A 24914-nucleotide genomic window follows, 5' to 3' on the forward strand; every position below is an offset into this window, starting at 1 on the left:
GCTGGGTGGGGGGTGGGAGGGGTGGGGCTGGGTGGGGAGGGGCTGGTCACCCCGTGGTGCCCTTATAAAACTCAACATTTAACCTACTCACGCCGGCTTGTGCCCGCCCTCACAGTCGGCCATATTTGCGGAATACACCACGCCACCGTTGACCCTGGCCATTGACTGAGCAACCCAACGTTCCGACCAGCTCCCTCCGCAGGAATGTGTTTTAACAATTAGGGTGGATACAGGGGCTTTCCCTGGGTAAATGAGCATAATGAACAATAAATAACTAAATGTATAGTTTGGCCCCTTCAGTTGTGTTGAAGGTTATTTGTCTTATGTAGAGATATTACATTGAGCCAATATATGAAAAGAATTCAAGTTAAAGGGGTATAGCCCCTTTCACAATTCAATGAATTTCTGCATCTTGAGATGCCAGTGCATTTATGCGCTAGTGCGCTAGGTACATCTACATTTTATTAAGTAATGTCAAGTAATGCAAAGCACCCATATTGTTTTTTTAAGACGTTTAGTATTTGAAAATCTAATTTTATTATAAATGCACAACCGGTACAAGTTCGAAACATGTTTTGAAATGTCTGATGGTTAACAGATGTTCGTACCTAGTGGTACACATACATGCGGACGCCAAGGGTAGCCGCGTACACTCGCTTAGCACACTGACACATGCACGTGCACCCAGAGGGCTTCCCCTTTGTCAGTGTACACACACGGGTACAGGGGGTGCACCTGACTCATAAGCGAGATTCCCCACACTGACTGTGCCTGCGCGCGCCCGCTTTGGGGGCTTGCACAGTCACATCCCCTGTCTATTGCAAAACAAAACGTTTGGTTGATGGCTTCTTTGATAACACTTTCTATTGCCTTATTTGCAATGTGAAGTTTGTGTCTTGGGGAGCTTTTCCTTTGTTAATTTTAAAATAGTAAAGAGTGAAATAAGCAGCTCTTACCATTCTGGTATAGCGCACACAGTGTAATGATAAATCTTAGGCTACACTTAATTTACTTTCATTTATTTAGTGGCTGAGATGGGTGCAGAGGCTCATTATGCCTGGACCTGAGCAGTTCTTGTGGGATGATGCAGGATTGTAAAACTTTCAAACTCACTTGGCTGCAAAGTGGCCATTCAATGACAGTACAGCAAATGTTTGGATAATCAAGAAACATGGAGCTTTAAGTGTTATCCACTTGTCTTTGGGTTTATTTGGACACTCCGGTTTCCTCCCATAAATCACACAGTCATGAGTTAAATTGACCAAACATCCCAAATGCAAAGCCATCCTGTTAGAGCAGATTTAGTGAGGCTTTCGTGTCTAAATAGAGGGTATCGTTTTAAATAATGAGCAATGGTTGATATCAATATTTCACCTAGTTTTAATAGGGAAGATATGACGTTAGATACGCAATAATCATTCGTAATCATTTACATGACAATTACAATTGAGAGATTTACCAGCATTCACTGTGGAGCAGGGCTCCGGGTATGACGGGGAGCGTGTGCCGTATATAGGATATCAAGGGGCAAGATAGAGGTTTTAACTTGTGAGTTGAACAATCCACATTTACCGTGTGGAAGAAATATATATACACTACACAAGCATTTGTGAGCAGCCTCCAAGGGGATTGTTATTTGTAGGCAGAGGAGGTTAACAGGTTTTGTTTTGTTAATATTACCATTTAATAATAATGCCATTTAGTTATCTTGCAAAGCTTCTCAGAGTCTCAAGACTTTTCAGGAGGGTCCTGCATTGGGATGCTTGTCTAAATCTGCGAATACGTGTTTGGAATGTGGGATGAAAGTGCGTACAAGGGGATGAAAACCAAGCACGCAAACGGCTTTAATCCAGAGACACTCAACCCTTTGAACAGGACCAAACCTATCTGGAGACCACACCCATTGCTGTGCTGCCATCTGCTGGTACATCGCAGCCATGCGCCTGCAGCAACGGTCATGCACTGGCAGTCGCTGATCCAAACACTGACCAGGCTATAAAGCCTAAAGTCCGAGATTTAACGAGATCATATCAAGGGTAATTGGGCAACAGCAACAATGAGTTGGACCAGAGGTCCCGGCAGAAGGATTCCATACAGAGATGATGGCTGAGGAATATGACCGACCCTCCCACAGGGCAGATGTTCATTTGACAGCAGCAATAACAGTGGTTGATCCCGGAAGGCAGACAGAGGGAGGAGTAAGGAGAGATAAGGTTGATGAGTTAAGCAGGGACAAGGCCATGTGTTTATAGAAGACTGAAGGTGACCTTGCAATTTATTTGGAATAAGGATTTAAACTCACTGGAGGAACCTGATTGTAAGAGAAAAGTAAACACTCTCAAGAGCTTAAATGTGATATATTAATCTTGCGTAGATTATCCCTTCCGTTAATTTAATGATTTGCCACAGTTTTGGGATCATGATTCGGTGAAGTAATATTTTCGTGGCATTGTGGTGAATACGATAATTTAGCATCATCTGGCAAATAAATGGCAATGAAGAAATAGACCGTTAGAATTCAAATACCGCATATTAAACCTCATTAGTTCTTTGCTTGCATTAAAACATCATTACAAGCCCAATATTTTTGTGTTTTCATTGAATCCAGCATCCTAAGATGCTCATAAATCCGTCCTTTAAATGGCATTGTGTGTCCCGGCACACGTAAGTTATACCCTGCCTCTTGTCGCTGGGTTATCGGGGGGGGGGGGGGGGGGGCAAAGCGTGCGCGCAAGGTGTTGTGTGGTCTGGCTGTGAGCAAGGAAGCACGTGTTCACACGGAGCCATTTCCTGAAGGCTGCCCTTCCCCGGGCGTGTGAGCAGCGGGAAACACATGCCCAGTGATGGGTCCCCAGACCATAGCGGCTGGCGGAATTGAGGCCTTGTGAGCTCTGTTCACTGCTAATAATAGATGCTTCTCGCTTAAATATTTAACCACATTAGTTTCACGTTTTTTTTGCTAGATTGAACAAACATTTCATGTAGGCTCAGTGCAGTATTATATATTTTTCTAGGCAGCGTATCATAAAAGTTAAAAGGAAGAGTTGCTTTTACAGAAGTTATGCTTTCAAAGAGTGTGCTTTATATTTAGGTCATGTTTTTTTATATTGTGCATTGTATGGCATTTCAAAATGCTTTAGATTTTCATTACAGTATGTTTAACTAATGACCTACCCTTCATAAGCAATTAGTTATCTGCATAACTGTTGACCTTGCATGTATATTGCATAACTAAATTTGAGATTTTAGAGTTTAACATTATAGGGAAATCTACTTTAGTTGTATTGAAGTTAATATTGTATAACTAAATAATGTTCTTCATTTATTTATTTACATAATAGTTGCTTAGCACATGCCTTAAAGCCATCAACACCAATTGGCCAGCAACAAATAGCACTCTTACAAATGTAACAGATGTTAGAGTTAGTTTAACACGTAGGCTTTCACGACCAATGTTATTCATAATCAACGTTTTTGGGTTTAGATCGCGTTATTTATAAATGTGTCGTAACCCTCCACCACCCGACATGGCCAATCACTAAAAAAGTGTCACGTTGACAAAGACGTTAGAGTTAATGCATTTCTTAACGCGACCAAGGTTGTTTTAAGAACTTGGGAAAAGAGAAACAATGGGAGGGAATTCCAAAGTCGAGCAGTGCCAGTGAAGAAGCAGAAGTGCTGTGACCTGCAGTGTGGTGGTGAGAGGAAATGCTCCGTCTAGTCGACCCAAGTCCTCGACCCGGGTGTAGGAATCAATGAGTGAATATTACAAAAGCGGTGACCATGGCAGTGGGGATAGAAGAGTGATGTTGGTGAGCGAGCGACTGCAGTAAATCATTGAGCGCTGAATGATAAATCAGTGTGACTGCTTTCATGTTGAAGTCTATCGAGCGCAGCAAAGGAAGGAAATGGGTGCTCCACACCAGATATGGCAGCAGTATTCCAACTTTGGCCAAATTTGTGTTGTACATTAGGGAGAATTGTTTGAAGTCAAAGGAGGGTTTTTGGCACAGAAAAGTAAAGCTGCTTCAATGCCTCTTTAGCCAGATGAGTGAGATAGCCATTGCATAGACGAGATTATTGTATCAAGCAGATGAATGGGTTTACTATGGCTGAGAATATCAGTGTCAAATATGATGGGAGAAATTGTGGAATGTGGCCAGCCTTGCTTGATGTCATTAAAAGTTGAATTTGATAATGCAAAGGATAATGAAATGATTACCTTGAAGTCAGCTACTGTCGTACAAAGACGAGTTAAATCTCTATGTCCTCCAACCACTACCTGTAGGGAAATTTATAGCATGAGGCAGGGCAAAATAGTTGAACTCGGTACTAAATATTCATCAACCATGATGAGTTTTTTTCAGAGCTTACAATGCATTTTTTTAAAAATTGCACTGCATTTGGAGTGGCGCATAAACACAAACTGAAAAATAATGACAGTTGTGAACTTTAAATTAATACTACCTTCTAAATATATATACAGACGATCTGATGTTCCAAAAATATTTTACACTTAAATTTGTCGAATCTGCAAATCACTACAATCAGCAGGAATGCAAGTAGTTTGGTTATGGATCAGTGATCGAATCATCAAAGGTTCACTTCATATTCGTGTACACGCTTTTAATTGCTTGTGTAAGAGTCAACGTTTTTATGTAATTGCAGCTACGAGAGACTACTGCTTCCACAACATTAAAACAGTATATTCTTCAATCAAACTACAACAGCAGTGGCCTGTACATGGACCGCACAAGAATTTGTATGGATCTCAGAACAAATCAGAACAAACACATAATCGTACAATTATTTTATTTTGAGCCGATGGCAAATAGAAATGCCTGACTAAGGAGTAATACATGAGTAACATAGTAACGTCTACCAAATCGATGGATTGAGTACTTTACGTCTCTGCTCTATCGTGGTAATTATTGGTCATAGCTTGCTGGTGGATTTCAGAGCCAGTTGAGAGATCCACCAAAATAGATCACCATGCTTGGTGTATTGGCCACCACTGAGTTACTCCAATTCGTGAAAATGTGTTGAATCGGGGTGATTGTTAAATCAGGGTCTGAGGGGGTTAATGAATCATTACACTATTATTGGAAGTAGAGTTTGAAGATATTGTCGCATTCGTTATATGTTTATTAAAAGGCCTATTAGAAATAAATATCGTTAAGAAAGGTTTATATATCTATATAAAAAACATGCAATAGAGAAGTGAGCAGCCTTCCACTTTGAAGCAAATGAAAATGTTTGTAGCAAGCTAGAGGCCACTGCTGACTGTAGAAATCTTAGGCGAAAATTGGCGGCGCATTGTACGGAGATCTCTATGGGTGGCTGAGAGAGAGGGTGGAAGGGTACGTAGGACAAGGTTCGTAGATATTTGGTCTGAAATGGGAGTGGTAGCAGCTCACTCATAATTTTGAAAGCAAAGAAAGTGTTTGTAGTCAATGCAGGTTGTAGATAGGAAGACGAGTAAATGTCTTGAATGTTTTAATTTATTGCCGCATAAAAGTTTTAGTAAGGCAGCTTTGACGGCATCTCCTATAATGTAATGGTGGAGGTGATAAGATGAAACTTTAATTTGATAATGCGGGGTAGGTTTACAGTGCTGAGAAACCCAAGGAGGGAATGTGATCCCAGAGTGGAGAGCATTGCCACTGGCATCATGATTCATTGCGAGTTCTGTGATGTCTGTGGGTGGTTTTTTTTCACGCCACACCTCAACAAGGCATGCTACAAGAGCTCTCGTGGAGCAGACCTGGTTTTTCAGGTCTTCTGACAGTCCCCAGAATAAACATGAATGTATTAAAATCACAAATTATTATGTATTAAAACGATATCAATTTATATTGATTGAGATGGGTCGCTGTTTTAATTGTCTCACTGAATGCCTGGTCTAATAGGAAGCATTCGTTGCTGCAGCATTTTAACCTTATGGCGATACCCCGGGGTTCCATAGTACCCCGGCTCTCGCATCATGTCCGTGATGCAGTCATTTTTAGTCTGTTGATGGTCGGCGATGCGGCAATCGACTCATCTCGACGAGCTGTGCACGATGCACTATTCAAAGTTGAATTTTCGATAACGGATGTTTATGCTAATGTTGTTTGCTGACATCGCGGAGTGTGGCACCACCGATGTCGGATTGATTGGCACCCCAGTCGCGGAGTGAAGTACACCCCCCTGGAAAAAATAGTGTCCCAGAAATAAAGTATTTAATTGCCTCGGACATTTTGTATTATTTGGTACCCCGGGGAACCGCCATAATGTTATCCCCTGTTTATGGTGTAAAAAAAACATTTAAAACTTGGTCTACCATATGAAAAAACCCTACCTTTATTACAAATGTTAGGGACCTCTTTGCTGATAAAGCTCTACATGGGTGAGAGGACATAATGAATGTCAAAATAAATGCTTTGGTTACTCTTATGAGGCAAATACGATTTATGCATTTCCCTCATACACAGTGTATGAAATATAAGTGTAAAAGAGTGAAGAAAATATGAAGTGTATTGATTCTAACCCCGTGCTTTTAATACATAAAATGTATACAGGTTTCCCTCACTTAATATAGTAAATGCATTCCATAGAAAAGGGCAAATAAAGTGAAACCGCACGGCACAGTACATAAAGTACACAGAATGTTGTCCCATGTTCGACCGCATAGCTGCATATGAGTGAAATCAAACTGCATTGAGGGATCTACTCAGTGGTATAGTATTGTGCACTACCCTCGTGCACAATACTGCAAGATGCTAAATTAAATAACCTATTGCGCATCATTACTGACACAATGAAACCCACACCAATCCCCTGGCTCCCTGTTCCAGTGAACAATCTACCACCAAATATCCACAGAGACGTACACACTGCAAAGAAGTTTATATGTTTTTCTTGCCAACGATAACCTACACATCAACAAAGACCTCAACAACGTTGCTCGCCGCCACTTCAACTCCCAATCTCCCTTTTGGGATCGTCCTGTCACCATCATAAAATGTCACCTAGATCCAGAAGAACGGTGACAAACAGAGTGGAACAACACGGATGTCCAGAATAATAAACACCTCATTCGAGACCCAAAGATCGCACCACCTCACTTTGGCATTCCTCACACCTCCAATTCACGCAGTTGGCTACGTACAGTGTGAAAGAGGTGCAGCATACAGCTAAACACGCACAAACCGAACCCACATAAAGCTAGGGAAACCTGTATGCACTTATATACATTTGTAATCATGGAGAGTAATGTTTATAGGGAAATATTCTACATATTTACACGCCAAATGAATAGCAAGCATAAGCTAGAGGATGAACGGCTTTTAGAGGAGGAGGAGGAGAGGGAGGAGGTGGTGGTGGAGGAGGCATTTGTTTTAGGAGCGGAGATGACGTGCCAGAGAGCAGGGTGCGATAGGCGAGATAAGCCAGGAGGGGCAATGCCATGAATCCTGAAAACTGTCACTGCAATCTTGAAGTGAATCTGAGACGTGACATGAAGCCAGTGCTAATGATCATAGTACAGGAAGAGCATGATATAATTACAGTAAAAGCTTGTTATTTCGGCATTTGATCATTCGTAATTGGGTATTATTCGGCACAGCTGTGTTTTCGGCCTATATACAGTATTAGTATTTCACCATGAGCTGAATTGCCGTACCGAATGGTCCAATTTCGGCATGCACGTGGAGCCGCGCGCCACGATCACAACAATAACTCATGTTTAGTGGCGGCACGCATGGTGAGCATTAGTGCAGACCTGTCGCTTTGGACTTTACCTTGTTTGTGCACTCTGTGCAAGCGAACCCTCTCAGAAATGTCATCTACACCTACATCAATAAGTAATGGAAAGGGACTGAAGTATAAATCCCTTAGTCTGCGAGACAAATCCAAAGTTTTGGGTAGAATTGATGCAGGTGTGCCAATGCGTACGGTGTGTGAAGAGTTTTAAATAAAATAAATCACCTTTTACAACATCGAGAAAGGCCGGGCGAAGATTAGTACCATTGTACATAATTCGCAATATTGGATAATTCGGTAAAGCGATAGCCCCATGTGTGTTGAATTAACGAGGGTTTACTGTATGCTTCCACACATGGGTGAGGAATCTTGCATCGACATTATGAATCATCTGTCACCTAGAAATGAGGGAATGTGGGACACTGTGGAAGAGTAAGATGCAGTTGTTCAGGAACATTTGCGGGCGATGTTACTCGGGTGCAGGTGAGAGGGCTTCGAGAGCTGGAATATGTGGTGGGGGGTAAAAGGAAGCCCGTGGTTTTTCGGAGATGCACACTTGACATGGAGACTTTATATCGGACAGACCTTTTATGAATACTCTTTGGTTCTTTCGGTAAAGTCACGTAGTTAGAAACTGATGACGACCGCTTGTGTTGCGATCGAAGCGTCGTGATTTGTTTTATTTTATTTCTAACTACGTGACTTTACTGAAAGAACCAAAGAGTATGGATTCCTGCAGTCACGAAAGCTTCAAACCTTTTATGAATTTGAAGGATCTCAGTTTTAGCAAGATTTAATTAAAGAAAGATGGTACAATTAATCTAGTCTGAGATTGCATCTCGACGGGTTTCAAACGTGTACATTGAGGATTGATTTTAGGTGGCCATTAAAAGTGTTAAGCTGTGCAAAAAGCACAGAAATGTTCCACCTTAAACTGGATATGATTTTAGCCATCGTAAGGAGAAAAATGGGGAAAAAAGCAGCCATGATTGATCCACTGCTGGATGAAGGCCTCCCATAAGCGTTTCCATCTCATTCAGTACCACATCATGGCAAGCATTGATGTAGTATTGTGGGACAGCCCAGAGATACAGGGGCTGTTTGAGATGACAGTTGCATCGATGATCTGAGGGAAACTCGCTCCCCTAAACAGCACAGACCATTGGAGTTTTCACTGAGTTACAGTGGAGTAGTCTAGAATCTTGGTGTGGGTTATCGCTTCATAAATTAAACTTGTGTATAATAACTAAAGCTGTATATTCGTTTTTACAATCCATTCTGAACTTGTTTTAACATCTTTCCTTGTCTGTGTTTAGCTTAACGTGCACACCACGTGCGTGGCCCTGCAGCGCATCAAAAAACGTTAACCCCGTGTGGCCATCGATGGCTTGTGTTCGCCCGTGCAGACGTCCCTCAACAAGCTGATGGAGACGCTCGACCATGCGGATCCGTTCTTCATCAGGTGCATCCGCTCCAACGCCGACAAGGTGAGGGAGTTGGTGGCAAGCGCGCGCCCATTGCTGTTCTTGGCGCGGCCATCCGTGGCCGAGAGCGCCGCTGTGCGTTTTCAGGGCCCATTAATCATCCAAGCAAAAACAGATTTCCATGTTGGCAAATGGTTTGTTTTAGTTAGCGGCGAATCTAATAGAATGTATTTTTTAATGTTACGTAACAGGTAGTGTACACGCCATGTGTGTTTTATATATATGTATTTTGTTACGGTACATTTACATGTTATGTTCACTGGGCACAACTTTTTGTTATGGCTACAAAACTGTGTTTCCAAGGAGATTTGCACATTTGGAGTTAACAGGGAATCTTTAATTTGTATGACATTTGAAAAGCAACCAAGAAAGCTATGTAAATTGTCAGGAATTATATCGTGTTTACGTTGAGTTAATGCTAGAAACAACACTATCCTGTGATGCCTATTCTTTGGGTATTTTGGTAAAGTCACGTATTTTGTTATTTTCTTTGAACCTATCTACGTGGCTTTACCGAAAGACCAAAAGAATATTAATTCCTGCAGTCACGAAAGCTTTAAGTCAAGATTTCTGTGATGTCGGTTTAGGCTTATGTTAAATTCTCTTGTTCATAAATAATTAGCAGATTTATGGTATTTTTAAACTTTTTGATCATGCCTTCATAATCACGCCTGGTAATTAATATCTCAATGGCGAGATGTTAACTACCTCGCCTGGAGATTGCATGTTCTCCCCGTGGTCGTGTGGATGTTTCTCTGGGTCCTCCGGGTTTTCCCTGCACATTTAGAAACATGCGTTTAGAGTATTTCGCTGCTATACATTTCAATATAAGCCACTTGGTTGAGCTATCGTTTGTGGCCAGGTAGCTTCTGAAAAAAAGCTATATAGCTCATGAAAAAAAAAAGTTTATAGTGAACAGTTTAATTGTTTATGATGGTGTTTAAACCCAGAGAGTGTGTGTCTGTACGGTGCGTACCTCCAGATGCCTCTGAGGTTTGATGAGAAGGTGGTGCTCAGGCAGCTGAGATACACGGGCATGCTTGAAACTGTGCGCATCCGGCAAGCCGGGTACAGCGTCCGCTACAGCTTCAAGGTAAAGACGGATTACTGGTTCATCCATTGCGTGTGAGTTGCCAGCTGTTTTTCCCTGCACGTCTTACCGTTTTCTTGTTTTTACAACCACGTTGAAGAAATGGGCTCCGCGAGCCCCAAAGCAGCTCTGCCTCCAGTTGTCGGTCGTCACGTTGGATATGCAAATACGGCTACTTTAGATTAACTGCCGTTACATATCCTTTACCGTCCCAGTAATTAATTGATTGAATAGGTGAGCAGTTTAGTTACGGGAATTGTGAAATATTCCCAACAACCCACTTCTAGCCTATGTCTGATAATTCTGACAGCAGGCATGATTTCTATAGTGAGGTTATTGCGAAGCGGTTCCTATCTCCACCCTACATGAGACAATTCGATTATTTGGTGCTGATTTAACAGTTGTAAGTAAGTGACATAGGAATTGATCAATACTAAAATGTTGTTCATATAATGGCAATATATCATCTGGACTCGGACAATAGGTAAATGTTTCCGCAAATATTCAGCCAACTGGACCTCTGAGATGGGAAGAAAATCCGTGTTCTGTCACCCAGAATTTGCTTGTGCCATAATTGTGGTTTCTTTTGGGCCGTCTTAGATGTGGGAGCGGTGGTGGAGCGATTAGCACGCTGCACACGGCCAACACCAGTGACAATTAATTTACTGGGTCTTGGGCCTCTCCTAGGTCGACTCGGCCTCAAATTAGTACTTGGTGCCATATGTAAACATCAAAATTGAGAAGGCTAAGGCGCCCGGGCATGGCGTTGACCACCCACCCCTTTGTGTGCCGTGCCGGCCTTTCTAGGTGCTCGCTAATGCACACATCTACTGTTTGATATTTAACAAGCCACTTAAGAGTTGCCATTTGTGTGTTTTGGTCAATTTAATGATGCATTCGTTTTGTAGCTCTTGATGTGGCATTTGAAACTAGCGCCTCAAAGTACCTAATTTGTTGACTGTTGTTTGAGGTTCTGTAATGCCTGTACGCCAGGAGTTGCATGTTGCTAATGTCTCACTACTTTACTCCGTGGCTTTGGGAATGAAACTACAGGCCTCGTACAAAGTGGCACAACGGACGGTGTTTTACCAGGCTATTCGGCCACCGACATAGACTTAATGATCTCCGCTATTCACCCTGAACATGTTTGGTTTTGTGTAGCAATTTGCACAGGTTTTCTACGTGCTCATGCCTCATAACTCTGGGGAAAGCAAGGAGGACATCACCAACTTCCTCAACACGATGAGGCTGAACCCCGGCAATTTCCAAATCGGCCACGCGAAGGTTTGTTTACTTACGCGTTGCGGATACCACTGAAATCCTTGGTTTATTTTATTGGTCTCTCTGGGTTCTCAGTTTAATAGGTTTTGATTCAGGGTAAGATTACCATCATGGCTTTGGAGATACTCCAATACTGGGTTGCATCTACGGTCATACAATATTTATTAAACAAGGAAACTGTCAAATGATTATGATACAATAAAATGTTCTGTGGTCCACATTCATTTAAGCGTGCCATGATCTACTTCATTTTAATAACTCGTTCATTTTACGCTGCCTCTTTATAACATCATCGAGTGTTGGGAGAAGCGGGCACGCAGGAGGAAGTGGTAGTGTAGTGGTTAGCGCACTGCGCTATGAACACAACGGCATGAGTTTCACTCCTTGCCATGGCTGTTAACATCAGTGGTGAGTGATATTTCACCCAGTATTGGTCCCCTCCCCTTCACCAAACTTAACTCGCAAGTGTGCTAAGGTATGGTCAAACAAACCCCCATGACCATATAACATGGGTATCCTATCATCCAGCAGTGAATTGAAAATGAGCTGTACGTTGCCGTTATTATCAAGTGCTTTTAATATATTCATCTGTCATACCCAATAGTCAGGCTATGGTTAAAGAGCAATTTGTACATTTTGTGCTTCGTTGCTTTACTAAAACCCATTTTGTGGTTGTATTTTTCACGGCCATGTATTTCACAAGCCATGTGTCCTTTCAGATTGCATCCCATCATAATGATTCAACGTCTCAGAATAATCAGATAAATGTGCGTTTAGAAATGTGTTTTTCAGACTGAGTAGACATCACAATGCCCTACACAGCTTTGACAGACTCGGCAATGAGGTTTCTCTCGCTATGAATATGAAGCTCATTGCTGAGGCAGCTGCTCACGTAGCCCTGAATGTGCTCGAGGGAACTAGCCAAGAGCCCCTTGCAAAATATTCCTTTTGAAGTTTGATTTACGAATGGATAAAGCCTTGCCAAACATTCTCCTGGGCAGTGCCTTTTTCACGTAAATCATTAGTACATCGTAGAAGTTCCCCCGTCGTGTGGCTCATCCCACTCGTCTTGTGTCGAGCAACGCGAGGCCTCTGGTGGCCTCTGTGTGACTGTACCGCGCAGGTGTTTGTATCTGGCTGTGCTTCGCGCAGTTGTTCATGTGTGGCTGTGCCTCACCCAGGTGTTCATGAAGGAGAGCGAGCGACAGATCCTGGCGGCGGCGCTGCACACGGCGGTGCTGAGCCGCATCACGCTCATCCAAGGCTGGTTCCGTGCCGCGCTAGAGCGCCGGCGGTTCCTGCGCGCCCGCCAAGCGGCAAGCACCATCCAGGTGAGGGCGTCCCCTTCGGCGCTGTCGGGCTAATCGAGCACCATTGAGGTTCATGCCCCTGCCCCCCCCCCCCCCCCGCTAATTTTGTCTTACCTGGAGTGAAAACAGCCAAAATGTAATGGAGTCAATTCGCGCCATTCTCTTAGTGCAAGGCTGACACGAGGGGGCTGTCACACAGGAACAGTCTGCGGTAGTTTCACAGAAGCGGAGCAGGGGGAGGGGGTGAATGCCACTTTGTGTCGTACCAATTGAGGCATTTACTCATTTTTCTAATTTGTCGAATTTTGACCATGATGCAGTGCGCTATGGCCTGCTCTTGTCGAATGACATCACGGGATTTTTAACATTCTTTGTAAACTGGACGGTGTGTAATTTAACATTAAGTTCACCTGCGGCATTAATCAGGACTGTCGTATGATTCATACCGCGAACCTCTGCAACAAACAGCGAATTTGCTACCACTTTCTTCTCTATTTATTCAGACAATCCTCACCAATTGTCAAGATATTTTTAGGAGAATCCTGCATTGAAACGTTTAGCCAATTTAGTGTTTTTAATGGTTTGTGCAAGGGAGAAAAGCAGAGTAGGCGTCTAACAGTTGCATTACTGGTGTATGAAACGTTTTCAAATCATCGTTCTCGTTTCGGTAATAGTTAATTAAATATATAAAAACCTGTGATATTTCCGATCCACTTTTCCCTTTATAAAATTTAGTTTGTCACTTTATATGTTGGAGAATTAATTTGTGCAGCAAATGTGAATACAATGATTGTTGATGTTGTGGGTCCTTTAGCCACAGAACCGAATGCGATTGGCTCTCGTGACGTGTGTTTTTGTAGTCTTGTTGGCGGAGGTACAGGTTGTGCTGGAGGATTGTCCGCTTGCAGGCAGCATGTCGTGGATTTGTGGCCCGGAAAAGGTACTTGCTTCACTCAAAATAAAATCATTGCATATGAATTAATAAATTATATCGCCAGAAAGATGTTGCACTGAAATAAGATATTCTATGCTGATGACTGATTACACTTCACAGTAATCATGGCAGTGTCGAATATGCACAGACGAGTAAGCACATTTGAGAGTATTTCATTCTTTTGTGAAAGCAAATAAGTCCATTCCCAACTGTGATGAAGTTGACTACACATCTGCGTGTCTTTTTTAGATATAAAATGCTCCTTGAACAAAACAAAAAGGAGGACATCAAGAGGCAACATAATACCGATAGGGTGAAAGCCAGACAGGAAAAGTGGACCAAGCGATTGGAGACCAGAAATGCTCAAACAGAAGACGATCGCAAGCATTTGGAGAAGACCCTAGGTACGACTACGCCAGAAGACGAAGGTCGCTTGTTTGCCAAGGGAGGGAGTCCAACAGAACTCATGGACAAAGTTGTCGACCCTTCGAGGGACGATTTACTCAGGGCCAGTTCCTCGAGCAGCATTGAAGACGAGAACGTCGGGGAGTCCAAGACCGCCGTGTCGATGCGCGATCGCCCAAAGTCACTGCCTTTGGAAAAGCAGTCTCAGGTGAGGGCCAAGAGGCTGAGCCGCCGCCAGCGTGAGCTTGAGCAGGCCGACTACTCCCTGGGGTATGCACGGCAGCGTTCCGGAGACACCTTGCCCAGCGTGACGCCGACGTCCGAAGGTGAAACGTTCCCTACGTCCGACATTCCAACTCCAACTTCTCCACCTTCGGCTTCGAAACGTAGTGCCAGCAGCGGTCAACTCAGCCCGAGCAGGGTTTTGAGCAGAGCTGGCTTCCGGAAAGATGTGGACGCCATTGTTCCTGAGCAGAAAGCTGGGGAAGTTGCCGTGAGAGGAATGTCAGCAGCTTCGAGTCCAGTCACTCCTTCAAAATTGGTCCTCGGCACACCGGACTCGGAAAGTTCTTCCAAGTTTGACATTACGGAACAGTCCATTGGCCAGGCAGAAAAGACATCCAGTCCAACACCTTATGAAGAGCAAAGAGATATCGGTAAGCAGAGCACACGCTCGCCGACAAGCGCTCTCTCAAGGATCAAACAAGATGGTCATAAAGAAGGGCTCAAAATGGAGACACCTTCCACTGCAGATGCCCCCAAAGCTCCAGTGTCTGCAGACACGAGTGTAAGAAGCCCCGAAGACAAAGTCTTTGATGAGGGGCGGCCGACGACCAATCTGCTACAGAAATTGGAGGAGCGGAACCGAGCAATGCAGGGGAAACAGCAGAAGAGGCAGCAGGACAAAGATGAGCATCAGATGATGACTCTGATACGCCAGCAACGAGAAGCCCTCAAGAGCGAGCGTCTCGATCTGGAGCGGCGCGGTGAGATGATGGTTCGCCAGCAAGGACAGAGGTTCCGCCCCAAGCTCGAGAAGAGCAATTCGCAGCAGACCTTCGACGACGGATTCTTTTACCAGGGAAAACCTGCTCCTATCTCTCCCCCCGGACCTTTGGAAAAATTGCTGGCCGGCGGCAGCATGGGCCAGCGCAGTGTCTCCGGTTCTCTCCTGCCTCTCGTGCCAACGGACAGCTTGCTGTCGTCGGAAGGGGGCGATTACTCCCAGCCGCTCCTCACGCCCGGCAGCTGTGGGATCCAGCGGTCGCACAGCGCCCGCGTCAGCGGCAGCTTCGAGAGCCGCACGTTGCCCAGCGGCAACCTGCGACGCGTGTACAACTACAACACGGACCACCCCGATCGATTGCGCGAGAAGGCGCAGCGCTGGAGGCAGGAAAATCAGCAGCTGTCGCCCAGGCGAGTGGGGGAGGGCGCAGTGCTCATGGAGTCATTGGACAGCGGAGTGGCTGAGGATGTGGACCCGTCAGAGGGATCCCGGGAAAGGTAATACAGTAGAAGCCAGATATAAGCATACCTCGTGTGAAGACATTTCTAATAAAAACAACACATGCTTACATTACACCGATGGGAGGGGGGGTGGGTCGGCAGATAAATGGCAACTTCTGATACAAGCACGTTTTGGATGTGAGCACAGCTTGCCTTGCTGCCAAAAAATGTGCTTGGTTACGTTGCAGTTTGGATTTATCATGCTTAAATGCGACCATATCTCAAGATTCTCTGCAAGAAGGTCACATGAGAGACTAACAGGGTAGACAGGATGAGACTACCGCATGGCAAGGTGATTTGTAAGACGCTTTTGGGTGACAATACAGTTGTATGTATGTAGAACTTATTTCGCACTGTACATAGCCAACCGTGCTAATCGAAGGTAGGCAGTTCAGAAGAGCAATCCTTGAGTTTCGACTTGAGCAGGGAAAAGGAGTTCCACGATGGTGTTGGTCAATACTTGGCACCTAATAATGATTCTAAAATGGAAGAGCATAATTTTCTTTGTGAAGTTTTCCACACATGAAGTTGGCCGAGTGGTTTGGGTAAATGCATTTGGTGTTGCATGCATATACAGTTGTCAATACACGTGCACCAATGAGTGATAATATCACCACTATCATAGACATCTCTGAGATTGATAGATCTGGGTTGTAGTAATGAATGTTTTGAAAATTTTAATCTTTGCGCATTTTGCACCGGCACGATGTTAAGGCTCTGATTTATTTTAACGCGACATTTTTAAAATGCAAGTTACGTTTAGATTTGTCACGTCGCAACATTTTCGTTCTTCATTGTGTTCCTCCGTGTGTTATTCTGCATTTGTTATCGTGAAGCTCTAACATTATTAATATTACAGATAATTGGAAGGATTAATTGTGGAACAACAAAGCAAATGTATGTGCTCCATTGGCCAGCCCATGGCAGCGCGACGCTAACGGTGGGTTTTGTCTCGTTTTGTGGGCAGCAGCTTGGAAGGCCGTGCCGAGGCGGAGAGACAAAGGGAATCTCGCGACACCCTCTCGCCACCAACGTCCCCCGAGGTTGGCAATAAGAGCGATGAGGTGATTTACTCAGGAGGCGTGCTGGGCTCTGAGGGCGGGCGAGCGGGCGGGCGGTCGTTTCCCATGGATTTTTTATGCACACGTTTGCTGTTTGCGTGTTCGGTGGCACGCGCTGCACATACACACAACACATTTACACACACGCACACACCGTGCATGCTGGCGTGAGTGCATGCAGCAGTGGTGCATGCTGGTGTGAGTAGACTGCAAGCAATGTGAATGCTATATGTACGTTGAACTGCTTTGCTGTTATCGATATGATGTGTATGTATGTGTTGAACTTCTTTTGCACCGTACATAGCCAACCGTATTAGGCGTGTATGTGGTGTATTAGGCGTGTAACAATGCATGGATTTTAGAAGAAAAATCGATTGTTATGCTGTCCGTACGGGCATCGAATTGCATGTGAAACAATCGATTATTAGCTGTTTGCGCAAATAATATTGAAATGATTTGATCACGTAACCGTGATGCTACTGGATCATACAACACTGTAAAAATGAGGGAATACAATTGAGGCCGTAAAACGAGACAAAAGGTAGATTCTTGAATTAAATTGTGACCCTGAATCGTGAAAATAAATCGCACATTGCTGCAGGGGATGCATTGTGCATACACCTAGAGTACACACACGCAGCGTGCGGGCTGTGTTGTACGTATGCATTTTGAACTTCCTTCGCAGCGTACGTCGACGAGCGTGCTAACCGGACACGTTGAGTATACGATGCATGCCGGTGTGAGTGCCCAATTAGCTGCAAGTGGAAGTGATTTGTGGTGAGCGTTGTGAATTCAGTGTCCATCGTTACTGCTACACACCCTTGCAGCAATTTGGCCAGATTTAAAATCCCGGCCATCACTCTAAATCAACTATAACTTGTCATCCCTAGAGGGTTAATAAAATAATTCATACTTTGTGAGAGTGGTGCTCCAATGAGGAGACAAGCCCCCACCATGGGAATATGGAATTTCCACACTACATCTCAAGGGTGCCAATAGATACGAGTGCTACCTCATTGCTCGCTTTAGCTTAATTCACACATTCGAATGAAAATCTAATAAATACTAATAATATGTGATATATATTTTGAGGATTTACGTGAATTGAGTAAATTGTTGCTGTTCGTTGCATGTGTTCATATTCATAGTGTGAGTTATTTTGTTCATGGGAGAAAGACTCTACATTTCACCCAGTTGGCTGTTCCCGGTATGTTTACGTTCATATGAAACATTTTACAGTGCAGTGTAGGCGGTTTCCTTCCGACACGAATGTTGAATTGACACGGCAATTCCACCAACGCAAACCACCAACAAACACAGCAGAGGACGCGGGCTGCACTGCTGAGTACAGTTTTCTATCAGCGATGAAAATAATACCGGTTTTTACGTTGACATGCACCATACATTTGCGTCAAAGTGCACGTTTTTCAACATATACTTTTTTTTTATTAACCATGCTTTGCAGTTACAAGTGTAAAAGTGCAAACATGTATGTGTGTACCAACATGTATGTTAGAATACGTAAAGTACATGTGCTGCTTGCGTGTCGCTTCAAAGTGCTGTCAGCCTCAGGTGCTTGTGGATCCGCGGGCCCCGGTGGGGGCGCGCGTTTGCAGGGCGCGCCGCGGCCGGCCTCGTGTGGGTGGCGCTTGCATGACGGACGCCTCCGCGTGCTTTGCTCGTGTGACGTGTCGGACCGGAGCAGGATAGGAAGGCTGGCGCTAACCAGCGCAAGCGTCGCCTCGCGTACACGCGCTCAGACTTTCTAGTGCGGCAGTCAGCGGAGGCCGCCAGCGACGAAGATGAGCCCATCTCACCCGCGAGCCCCGCGCAGCTCCCTCATAAGGCCCTTTCCTTACAGGACAGGGGTGCTGAGCTCACGGCAGTGGCCATGGTAATGCGCGAGCTGTTGGGTCCAGCTTGTGCTCCCAAGATTGTTTTGCCTTTTCTGCCCGTGAAACCCGTTTCGTCAAATTGATCGCTAAATTTTGCTGGATGACGTCAACGTCAGTGGTTGCAAAGCGAATCTCTTGAAATGTTTACTAAGAAGCATAATGAACATAATGTACATTTGCGATCATCAAATGCAGATATTCCAGTTTGCCATCAATTAAATTTTGAGTAAAATGTAATTTCAAATATTAATAATGATAATTGAAATGGTCAATCGTTTATACATTTGACAATTGCATATGTAAACACATAATTAAATCTGATATATTAATGATGACAAGTTTTTTTAATCAGTTTCTAATAAGCAGCTATTTTTGTACAAAAGTCTATTTTCACCTGTTACTTAATATCAATTCAATATAAATGTAATTATGTTCATTCAATGTGTGATCATTTAAAGTTGTGATCCAATGTCTTTTGGTTCCGAAGAGAACTTCGCATTTAACTAAATGTTAATTGTTAATAGGACAATATTACAATGAAAACAGTTGACAAAGACATTGAATTTTGGTTTCAATATGGCAATCAGAACATGAGTCATTGACCAAATCCTTCAGACAATCTTGGGTGTCTCTGCTGCCTGCAGTGTTGTTGTTTTGACTAACCAGAGCCACAGGAGGACTACATAGGGCATGACTGTTCTGAGTAAATGAAACTCCTCATGAGAGGCTCGTTTATAGCCGTGGGTGGCAGGAAAAGTTCACATGAACCCACACTGCTCCCAGCATGCACTGATGTTCCACGTACGCTTTTGTATACACAAGGTGCAGCCAAAAGATGTTGAATACCGCACTTAGAATTATCCACACAGCATATATTTACTTTTTATACACCCAACCATTAAACAATTCGGTTATTTAACTTGAATCGTGCATAAATCTACGGTTTAAAATGTAAGGCTGATGTTTGTGAAACTAATTTGAAAATCTCTTTATCACAACATTTTGGCTTTAAAAGACAATTCCCACTCAAATTCATCCTTAAACTGATGACATACTGTTATTGAGCATCTTTTAAAACTGTCATGGGACGTGGAGGCATTCTTGCCAGTACCACACCTAGCCGTCTTTGTCTTCCAAAGTGCTGACATCTCACATCACACCAGATGGGGAAGGTCTGGGCCTGATTCACATATCACCCAATTGTAGCGCTGTGCGTTAACCGTTAGGCCACCACTCACCATGCACCCACATAAAAAGAAAGACCCTGCCTGTCACTAAGGTGGCTGCCACAATTATTTATTAATGCAAAGAGTTCACTCAGAGCATGCCCTGCCTAGTCCTGTGATGTCTATGGTACTAACATTAGCCCTTTTACAGGTGCTGCCATGTGGACATGTATTGTTCCCATTTAGATGCTTACTAACCACTCTTGTCTGTTGCCATAGCAGTATATGCCCACCCATTCCACACAACGCCACTTTGTGCCTTCCCTGCTTTTCCTCTGTGATTTGCTTCTCAGTAAAATCATTCGAGTGTGTAATCAGGGGTGTCTGCCCACACTTTGGGACATTTCTGAAGTAATAATCCATGTTGATCATGTAAGGATTCGCCGATTCAAATCAATTATTATGCTCATGATGCACGCAATTAATAGTTTAAAAAAATTGTTTGCCAATGATGCATTTAAACCAATGAAGTGAACAAGACCATGCAAATATCATGCAGAACAAGTGGAAAACTTTACCAATGAGGGTAACAATGAAACAATGGCATTGGTTCTTGAACCGAATCATTACTCCAAATCGTGGAAATTCTTGTGGAGGGGTGAATAATTACATGCTTAACGAATCTCCACAGTATTTATTTTAGGGCTACTTACATTGATTATGCTTCTGTTCATCTAGATCAAACACAATGCGAACTAAATCTGCTTCCTTGGTGGGTCTGTTGATTTCCCGTAGCGTTGCAATGACCTCATCTGAAGGGCTCCAGCATGGCAAACCAAATTTCTAATAGTCCAGTTTGTTTAGAATTCTCGTGTCTGAATGAGGAGTGGTAGTGTAGCTAAGTAGATTTTATTTTCCACTTTCCAACTTGTCATTTGTTTATAGTAATCATGAATACCACTACATTGGCCACTATTTTGGACTTTAATTGTTACAATGCTTAAGGTTCTTTTTCTCAAGCTCTAATACGTGAAATTATCATACGAAGTGGAGGGGATGAGTGTGAAACATTGGTTGCATTTGGGAAAATTGTAGTTTTGGCTTGTCAGCATTTTTGTTCAACTTTTACTTGGAAAAAATGGGGTCAGCATTTGTCAATAGTATATACCCACGACTCATCCTTTGGTTTACTTTGTTTCAGGGAAACAAGTAGGGTTACCATTCCAGAAATGTATTTGATTCCCTTATATTCAATACAAGTGTGAAGGAGTTTTCATTCGTCAATGGAATGCTCCCGCCCGACGCCCTATCACCTCGCCCCGTGCCTCCAATATACAGCGCACAACGATTGCTCTTTGCTCACTACTGCACGCTTGGTTTGTCACAGAGCGGGTGGCCTCTGGGACTCTCTTGCTTTCACGCTTTTGCCCAATATAACGTGCGCTTGTGCCGCCTAGCTTCTCCACGAGTGGTTCACCTGTGTTTGTTTGTGGCGCCGTTGCCCGTGGTGACCGGCGCGCTTCTCACCGTGCTGCCGTTCTCCACAGCGGGAGAAGACCACGGCTCCAGAAAGCAACAAGCGCCCGGGGTGGGGTCTGCCGGTGGAGTGGGATGAGCGCTTTGCCCGGGCTGGGGAAGGGGCAGTGCAGTTACCCTGGCCTCCTGATGATGCCACGACTCAGCCCGCATCTCTGACATCATCCACCGCAGTCCCCAAGCCCCCCTCTGCTCAGGACAAGTAAGTACAGTGGTACCTCGGTATACGTCGTTAATTCGTTCCAGAAGGTAGGACTTGTACCGAAAATGACGTATACCAAATTTTCCCTATTCCAAAGCGGTCGTATACCGAGGTGTGACTGTATGCCTCTTGTTTTGCAATGGACTCATGTCTGTGGCTTTAGCTTAAGTCTGTGACTCTTAAACATCCGCCTTTCTGTAAAAAAAAATTGGTAGAACGTTTTCTTATTCATTTTGCCTCCAGAAGTAACTCAGACAATTTGTTTTCTCTAACTATTTTCTGGATTATAGGATGCTTCGGAAAGTAAGACACACTCCACATTTGGGCTCGGTGTGGATTAAGTTGGACAAATCTGGCTGCACATACACACACGAGATTATAAGATGCACCCCAATTTTGTATTTAAAGAACAAGGAAACCAAGTGCAGATAATACGGTACAGAATGTTCCATAGCAGCAGAGCTACGCGTATTCAAGCAAAAGCTGGAATTTATCATAAAACATTTGCATAATCGTTCTCCACTGTTAGACTACATGCCTTGTTAGCCGTGTAGACGAGTAGGTGACTTGGCCTGTAACTGCCGAGTAAGCGCCTTGTGCCATGGCTTGGCTGAATTCAATGCCAAAGCGCAATATGTGAAGGCTTTGAGCATTAATGCAGAGTCTTGGGTTTGAATTCAGAATCTGTAAAGTGCTGAATTAGTTTGCTTCATTTTACCAGCTCCCCCAGGTACATCTCCATTCAAGATTATTATGGTAATTTTCTACGTTCAAATGCAAACGTAGTTGTTTAAATAGTTTAAATGCCTTTTGAGTGTTAATGTGTTAATTTTCTCACCAATAATGTCACGTTGCTTAAATGTGTTTGCGGGTTGATTATTGCTAGTTTTATTGTAGGCAGTAACATTATTTTAATCTTCTTTTCTTTTATCCATCTTTACTTACAGATCTAGTAGTTCTTGTGACAATACAAGTGCTTTTTTTATAATGCATGTAGTTATTAAGTGTTCATTACTGGACTAATTTCTGTTTGTTATTCTAATACACAGATTCTGATATGGGGGTTACCAATTAAGAGTTATGATATTCTTTCAAATAGCAAGCTTCTTGTTGTCTATCTTACTTCAAACTCAAACCCATCCCCCCACTATTGCTGATCTCGTCAAGGAATATAAACCATCACGCGAACTCCCGTCATCCTCACCGCCGCTTTTGGCTAGCCATCGAACAATGACGCTCACCGCGTCGCACGCTTTCTGATGCGCTTCTGCAGATGTCTGGAATGCGTTTACTTCCGATATTAGGAAACCACTGAAGCTATGCACTTTTACATCTAGATTGAAATCTCTTTTTTTTTTAGACAGCGTTTGTGTTTAGTTTTTTGTCCTTCCACCACACCTCCGATTAGCATGGTTGGCTACGTACGGTGCAAAAGTAGTTCAACATACATAGAAAGAATCCTGTAAAATAATCTAAAAGAGTAGACCAAAACGTTGTCTTGCTGTAGAATCCCTTGACCCTAGTTACTATAACAATAACGTGTATATTGGTAAAGTAATTCAATCATTCTTTGCAAGACATTCAGCCAAAACACAGTTTATCTAGATAAGTGAGCATCACAATTTACTCTGGCATTTCTCGTTTAGTTAAGGTAATTTAAAATGTGGGATTTTTACCAAAACAGCTCCATACACTGTGGTCTGCTGTTGACATGGATATCACGTGGCCTTCTGTGTTTAATTGATGACAGACAGTGGACACTTCAATCTTGATTTGAAGCTTTCGTGACTGCAGGAATCCATATTCTTGGTTCTTTCGGTAAAGTCACGTAGAAGGGAAACAAAATAATAAAAATATAAAACAATAAAATTCTCACGACGTTTCGATTGTAACACAAGCTTGTGTTGTGAAAACCACAGCAAGAAATTTTGAAAATTTTAATTTTTTTGCTGTGGTTTTCACACCTGATGATGATTGCTTGTGTTGCAATCGAAACGTCGCGATAATTTAATAGTTTTAATATTTTTATTATTTTATTGTTTCCCTTCTATGTGACTTTACCGAAAGAACCAAAGAGAGTGGACACTTCACTTAAGTGCTGATTATTTACAAACTTCGTCAGCAGTGCTATAGTCACCGTTTATTTCAGCAATGAGCATTGTTTTGTTGCTAACTGTTGCCTTCACCTATGCAGAGTGAGCCCAGTGCGAACCAAGCGGTGGGGATTTGGGCAGAAGATGAAAGTGGAGAAGGTTTCTAAAGAAAGCCTTTTGCAAGCGACGGAGCAGGAGGAGGCGCCACGGCGAGACGTCCAGTCACGGGAATTCCACTCCATGGAATCCACCATGGGCAGCAGACAAGGTAGTTCCCGCCGGCCTAAGCACCAGCACTGGCAGAACCAGTGGTGAAGATGTAATGCCTGAATTGCATTGAATGTACAGTAGTACAATAATACCACAGTTTACGCTGGGGATGTGTTCCTGAAAAGTGCGACGACGCTTTTAGAAACGACGTAAATCAAAGCAATTTTTCCAAATCGACAACATACTGTACGTAAATAGTCTATTCTACTTTACAATACAGTATATTTCTTCATGTGCATGGCAAAGTAATTCGTGTACAAGGTAGGTTGGAGGCGAAGGCTGAGGCGACGGATACGAGAAAGGATGGATGATGCTGTCAGCGACGTAAGCATGGGGTTGAAGCGACCACAAATCAGTTGGTGGTATTAATAAAGTGATGACGTCATTGTGAACCGATGTACCAGGGGGAGATGTAAATTTGGGTATTACTGTACATTGCAATAATCGCCCCCCTAGTGTGAAAACGAGTCATGTGACTCGGTGAGGCCCTTCTGGGTAAACAAGCCGAGTAACAATAAGAATAAAAGGGGTTTGCGCGCCCATGTGTTCCGTTTTTTCAGAATGGCATGAGCACGGTGGTGCCAAGTCGGAGGATTTAACAAAATCCACGGCGGAGCAGAGGCCGCCGCAGCCTCCTGCCCCCACTCCTCCTGTGCAGCCGAAGGTGCAACGAAGGAAAAGCATCAAGATCAGCAACCTACTCAGCTCATCCGCGCAGAGCAAACACTCAGATGCACAGGTCATCTCGTCACACGACAACCTCAAGCAGATGATCGGTTTCCTCCAGGGCAAGGTACCAATTAATTTCCCACTGTAAAGTTTCAATCTTTCAGAGGTTTCATTGAGGCCAAGGCATTACTTGAGTAAACTCTTATGTTCAAAGGTGAAGCCCACTGAGCTGCAGAGGCAACCTGGCCTCGCATGATGGCTCATTGAAG

General features: G+C 43.6%; 1 protein-coding gene across 11 annotated transcripts in view; it reads left to right on the forward strand.

The window, feature by feature from the left end:
- MYO9A (myosin IXA) overlaps positions 1–24914 on the forward strand; it is a 185203-nt gene that overhangs the window by 137793 nt on the left and 22496 nt on the right. For 6 of the 11 annotated variants that reach the window (XM_061557963.1, XM_061557966.1, XM_061557969.1 and 3 more), the window contains 11 exons: positions 9150–9230; positions 10210–10320; positions 11479–11601; positions 12780–12929; positions 13769–13848; positions 14092–15750; positions 16721–16817; positions 18520–18708; positions 21423–21613; positions 23808–23974; positions 24537–24769. In XM_061557963.1, the coding sequence (XP_061413947.1) occupies positions 9150–9230; positions 10210–10320; positions 11479–11601; positions 12780–12929; positions 13769–13848; positions 14092–15750; positions 16721–16817; positions 18520–18708; positions 21423–21613; positions 23808–23974; positions 24537–24769 (3081 nt within the window). The remainder of the gene's footprint in view (positions 1–9149; positions 9231–10209; positions 10321–11478; positions 11602–12779; positions 12930–13768; positions 13849–14091; positions 15751–16720; positions 16818–18519; positions 18709–21422; positions 21614–23807; positions 23975–24536; positions 24770–24914) is intronic. The other 5 variants (XM_061557965.1, XM_061557970.1, XM_061557972.1 and 2 more) reach the window with 5 other exon arrangements.

The sequence above is a fragment of the Lethenteron reissneri genome, chromosome 24 (genome assembly GCF_015708825.2).
Source record: "Lethenteron reissneri isolate LAM-NWPU_2019-01 chromosome 24, ASM1570882v1, whole genome shotgun sequence".
Lineage (NCBI taxonomy): Eukaryota > Metazoa > Chordata > Hyperoartia > Petromyzontiformes > Petromyzontidae > Lethenteron > Lethenteron reissneri.